The sequence below is a fragment of the Pyrus communis genome, chromosome 5 (genome assembly GCF_041283825.1).
Source record: "Pyrus communis isolate YQ-2024b chromosome 5, ASM4128382v1, whole genome shotgun sequence".
NCBI classification, from domain to species: Eukaryota; Viridiplantae; Streptophyta; class Magnoliopsida; order Rosales; family Rosaceae; genus Pyrus; species Pyrus communis.
In genome coordinates, this window is record NC_142569.1 from 8,359,521 (window position 1) to 8,365,617 (window position 6,097).

General features: G+C 38.0%; 1 protein-coding gene and 1 non-coding gene across 2 annotated transcripts; both read right to left on the reverse strand.

The window, feature by feature from the left end:
- Positions 1–1,684: 1,684 nt before the first annotated feature.
- On the reverse strand, positions 1,685–1,776 carry LOC137727196 (small nucleolar RNA snoR116). Its single transcript, XR_011067766.2, has one exon. It is a non-coding gene; the product is annotated as a small nucleolar RNA snoR116 (small nucleolar RNA).
- A 1,047-nt stretch (positions 1,777–2,823) lies between these two features.
- LOC137726156 (uncharacterized) lies at positions 2,824–5,676 on the reverse strand. Its single transcript, XM_068465035.2, has 5 exons — positions 5,453–5,676; positions 4,297–4,570; positions 3,833–4,071; positions 3,490–3,708; positions 2,824–3,379 (listed from the first exon to the last, which is right to left on the reverse strand). Exons 2-5 carry the CDS (start codon positions 4,568–4,570, stop codon positions 2,987–2,989), a joined length of 1,125 nt encoding a protein of 374 aa, XP_068321136.2. The 5' UTR covers positions 5,453–5,676; the 3' UTR covers positions 2,824–2,986.
- Between the last annotated feature and the right edge of the window lie 421 nt (positions 5,677–6,097).

Below are 6,097 nucleotides of genomic sequence, written 5' to 3' on the forward strand. Positions count from 1 at the left end.
GAAAACTTAATAGGACGAAGCCCCAAAGATAGGCCTACTCAGACATTAACTCTAAGCAATGTGTTGGCCATCAACGAGAGCAGAGGTTTACGATCGAACATAAAGGTTGTCAAATCAAGCGCTCAAGTCGGTGTTTCCTCAGCCACTTGGGGCCAAGCAGATTGGTCGGTACGTGTTGGCCCATAAAACCTTGTAACTAGTTCTGAGCAAGACCCACTTCACCTACACGTGTCGACTGAGTAAAAGAGTAGCCAGCAAAATAAGCCTACACACCTAGTTCATTTAATGCTAAAGCGGTGGAATGCTAAAAAGCCCACGACTTTTGGGACTCATAGGAAGCTTATATAAGAGAGACGAGTACCTCTTATAAGCGCTCGAGCACACAAGAGAGAAAAAATAACATTGATACAGAGCACTTCTTAACTCATATAAAAAATATACAAAGCACTACAATGTACGTAACCCAGTTTTGAGAGTAAACCACTTAAATTTTGTTGTCAATTACTTGTAGCCTTTATTTCGAGCCCATCAAGAACCGACCATACTGTTGACTTGGCAATTTTAAGTGTTAACATATGGAACTTGAATTAAACTTGTTTGAAGTGCACTACAAAAATTAAATTGGGTTGAACTATAAAAATTAAAATAGGTGGGACTTGGTAATGACTGAACGCAATGCATTTCGGAGAAGTTTTTTGTTTAGTGTTTGGCGGTGCATTCAGGGGCACAAAAATACCTATGAAGATCCTACGAGGACCCTCCGAATATTTGGGCAGGAGCACAATCCTAGGGCTAGGCCTATATAGGCTACAATCCAAGAAGTTTTTTCCGTATTGTTAAACCACATATAGTTATAGGCATACATCCATGAAGGGAGGTGAATAAGTTGCAGGCTTGTAGCGAGCTCCACATGAGGAAGAAGCCTTATCTTTCCTTTCAACGTTGTCGTTTCTTGCTGGACCTTACTAGCTTTAAATGAAATGGGTCGTTTACTATGTTTGAGCTTCTTAGCACGTTGAATTTTTTTTTTTTTAACAAACGATATTATTTAAATTAAGATCATCTTAAACTCTTAGATTAAAACCTAAAATTGTTGGTCGTAAATTCGATGTAATGTGACCCCTACATCTAATCTCTATTTTTATAAAAGAATGGGAATCCATTTTGCCTCCCTGTATGAGAATGTTCTTGTGAATTTTACAAGAAAACCTGCGGCCTTACCCACAATTACATTCAATTGGTTCAATTTTAACAGTTTGATCTGAAGTTAAAGGAATGTGGGAACATCTGAATGCATAAAACCTTAGAAAAAGGAAAATGCCAGAATCTCAACTCCCAATCTCTGTGGGCAACGTACAGCACTGAAAGCCCTACTGCATTTAGAACATCAGAGACTCTAATTTGTTGCCTTTCCAAACCCCAATTATTTTCGAATGTAGGAACATCTGAATGCATAAACCCTTTTGAAAGTTAAGGGGAAATGCCAGAATCTCAGTTCCTAGCTTCTTATCGGCAACGTACAGCACTAATTACGCTATCGAAACAAGCGAATCAGAGACTCTAATTTGTTGCCTTTTTCGATCACCAAATCCAACCAATTTCAATGCTTTTTCAATCATGCAAATTACCCAATCGAAAAAAGACTACAACTTTGCCTAAATCAACAGAAAACATGACGAAAACAAGGCTCAGCGTGTAAAGTCAAGTTGGCATCAACAAGCCCAAAATCCAGAGCTCTCAAAGTTTGATGGTATACAGATTTAATCATCACTACCTCTCTTTCGAAAACCCAACATCTACAAATTAAAATACTTTTCAAGAACAAATTAAAAGGGTAGGAGGGCTCAGAGGCTAGTGATTCAAATATCAAAGATACGAAAATATCACAGATGGTGCGAACAATACAATATTACCGGCCAATTCCACCACCAGAAAAAAACAGTGGGTTGAAGGAGGAAGGAGGAGGGGCTGACTGCATACTGAGATGGTTGATGTGAGGTTCCGGAGGTGGGTTTAAATAGTAGAGACAATAACCAATCGAAACCCTAGTTGTGTAAAGTTACTATGATGCCCTTCGTTGAGATGGGCTTTGTTTGTTGTGAAACCCGAATTGAGAAAATGGAGGCCCAAATTGTTTTCAAGGCAACTTGGGATACGAAGGTATAGAAATTGACTGCATATGCTTTTTCCCGAGCGAACGGTTGAGATTGCTGCTATCTAGTTTTGCTGTTCCTTTTTGCCCTTTCGTGCGCAGGAGAGCAAAGCTCTATGAAGGTTCATACCTAAGACTGCTACAACCTAGTTTTGCTATTCCTTTGGAAACGAGTGCTTTTAGCCTACTCGTGATAGAAAGAACAATACAAGAAAGTCAATTTAAATCTAGTACAAATATGAACTTGTTATTGGTTTAGTGATATTCAACTTAAAATTTTTGTTAAATATTTTCGTCGTACTTAAGAGGTTTTGCGTAATTAGTGTTTCAAAATCCCCCTACATACGGACTAAATGCGCCACCATTAGTTCAAATAATAGTTTGTGCGACGAACAAGTAAAAAAGGGTCACCTAAAAATTAGCCTAACGGAAACTGCATCATGCGCAAACTGTCTTGCAAAGGCCGTGAAAGCAGGGTTTGCGTGACGAAGGTGTAACCTGCATCCCGCAAAAGTTTTCGCATGATGCATCTTGCTCTTATTGTCACGCAAAGAAGAGTGCACAACACATGTATTGTTGTCATTGCGCAAACCCTTTTTAATTTTTTTTGACAAAAGATTTTTTATTTTATTTTTTATAAATATTTTAATTAAATTATAAATAATAATTAATAAACCAAGAAAAAACATTTAATTATAAAATATATGAAAATGTACATACAAGCTATTCGAACAGAAAATAAAAAAAAACTACAAGTAGTTGTCTGGGTTTAATGCATCAGGCTGCTGGGTATCGACTAGGAGAAATGACTAGAAGGTCGAAGGTGGAGCAAGATCAGTTGCTGGCATCGAGATTTGGAGGCTGAACATTTATAAGGCCCATAAGGGCGATAGTCTGGGCTTTCAAGGCATCCCAGGTTGCTTTCAGGGCATCCCAATCTGCTTTCAGGGCATCCCAATCTGCTTTATGGGCCTCCCAGGTTGCTTTATGGGCCGCAATATTATCTTTTAGGATTTTCACTTCCTCCGTCAGGTCAATAATCTGTCCTGTGGTCGATTTAGAAGAGGAGGCACTCGTCTCACGAACCTGCACCTTCCCCATACCCCGAACAACCTTGCCATGACGACAACCGAGCTTCTGATCCACCCTATACGAGAAGGGCATCGAACCAAAATGGTGGAGAAGTGTCTCTGTCTCCCAAGCTTTCTTGCCAACAACAGATCTCTTCTGTTAAACACACAATATACATGTTAGTGCAACTATTTGAAAGAAATTATTAAAAAAGCTTAAAATTAATAAAACATTAATAAATTATTATTAAAATATTATGTACATACCACAAATTTTGTATCCGTAAAATGTTTGCAGAGCCACTCCCAATCTTCCGATCGCTCCAACAACTCAATTGGGCAACCCTCTAGGCGAGCAATCTCCGGATCATCCCATTTCTTAAAATGCGCATGGAGTTCGCACTTCCAATGTTTGTATTGGGTTGCTAAGTTCTCCTCTAAGTAGGCGGTGGCCTCCAGGGGTATGTCCTCAAGATTATAATTGACCTACAAATATAAAAATGGTAAAATAATAGTAAGAAATTTAATAATATTAAGATAATATACTTTGGTTTATAATATTTGTAAACAAAATTAAAAAATGATAACGGCTATAAATTAATATATTAACCGACAACTCATGCCGCAAAAGTTTCTTTGTCCTCTCGGGAATTTCTGCCCAAGACTCCCACTGCATAGGACAATGCCACCGAATAAAAAAACCACAACTGTTAGCGATGTTACTATGCTGCTGTGAGGTAGCCGCTCCACGATGTCGCGAGTCATACGCAATCTTGATCAATTCGTTGGATAGACGTACTGTGTGTGTCAGCTTCAACATTTGATTAGGTCCCCTGGATTTTTTTTTAGCTGCCCAAAAAAACTTAAATGGTGAAAACCCTAATCTTAATTTCTACAGAAAATTCGACAAAACCTCCCCTACTAGTATAGCATTCCCAAAACCTGAACAGTAAAATGATAGTAATTCACACTCACAACACAAATTCACAATCCAGCAAATTTTCACAATCATAAAAAATAATAGTTTTAAAATGAAAAAAAATACAACAAAGTGAGAATTAGAAAAAAAACTACCTGGCTGGGAGCCCCCACCCTCGACTGTGGATGTCGAGGAAGTGTGATCAAAAGGCTCTGGATGGCGGCGACGCCGATAGGGGCTCTGTGCATTGAGCGGCTGAACTGACACTGACGACGTCGATGATGCAGGCACCTGAGACGACTTAGGAGTAGCCTCAATAATGGGTGTAGGCTCCCCAATCAATGGAGCACTCACGACTGAAGCAGTAGGTGCTGAAAATGCGGGAGGCGCATTGGCCACACCCCGACGACGAGTGATCAACTGCGACATCTATACAATATTTTAACCATAAAAATATAACATTAGAAATTAATCATTTCTTGCATTTGAAACTAATCAATTAGCAGCCAAAGTGATGTTTTGGTTTTCTCTTGATTAGAATCAAACAATCAAACACTATTTTTCAATTTCAGCTAAACTGAAATTTCAATCTATAATTCTCATCAAGCACAACGTTCCACAATGTAACAAACACAGAACACCTTGCTGATCTTTCACAATGGGGAGAGGGATCAGTTGGGGGCTGAGGGTGGGGATGATGTTATTTTCTCTCTGCTAAAGCGACATTATCCACTAGTGATCAATGAGAGCAATCTTTTACAACAAATTGCAGGTAACACAACAATCTTGATCATAGGCAGTCCACATCTGTCCCATGATTGACCATGTGGAGCTACGATCGAATATAAACATTGGAAAAGTCATCAAATTTACATGATACAGGTAGCACTCCAAGCTTCAGGAAGCTAACACATATTCAACATTCTTTACCATAAAAGATTAGACAGATAAATTGTCTTTAAAAGAAATAATTCAGTAATTGTATGCAGGATGACAACATACATATGCTATTACGAAACAAACCCAAAATCCAAAAAGGTAGAAATCCCTAAAATCCCCAAATCATGCGAATCAGCAATTCATTCAACCCACGTCGATTGACATAAAAATCTCAAAAATTAAGACAAACCCAATTCATATCTCACCAAATCAAGCCTGCCCATGTCCACAACAAAACAAATAATCCATTTGAGACCCAAAAGAAAGTTACTCTCGCGGTAAAATCAAGAACAAGAATACCAAATTACCAATCGGTCATGTAAGGTGAAAAGAATGAATGGAGGAAGAAGCAGAGGAGGGTAGAGAGAGTACCAGGAAGAGATCGAGGAGGATGTGGTCAGGGAGAGGAGAGAGATCGGATATACTGGGCAACTCCCACCTTAACTGGAGTGGTCTCTGAAGGGAAGAATGAGAACGCCCAGCCTAGGGTTACTCAAAACAAAAAGCGCCCATCTTTTCCAATCGAATTTAAAAAAAAAAACAAACCATCCATTTTTTTCCAATTAAACCGCTAAAATTTTAACAAATTGTGCGACACATGTATACGTTACGACGTGGGGCTATGAGTGTTTGCGCAACAATTCTATTATGTGGTCGCGAAAGATGTATTTAAAAAAAAAAAATTATTATATATAAAATAAATAAAATTTAAAGCTACTTAATAAATATATATATCATTCAATTTAACAGGTTTACATTAATCATCATCCGAACTACAATTTAACGATTACTTTAACTCCGATTTTGATAATTTTTTTACAGCTACACTCTTTGACCCTTTATGAATACAATAAATGAATTCGATCTTCACTTTAGAATATTTACTAGTGGATACCACAAAAACTTATGTTATACTTAATGAAAATATAAAATAAACTGTTAAGTGTTAGTGAATATATCATTTTGATGGGATACGCATTCTATGAAACTAGTTTCAACGATCCAACCTCAAACTTG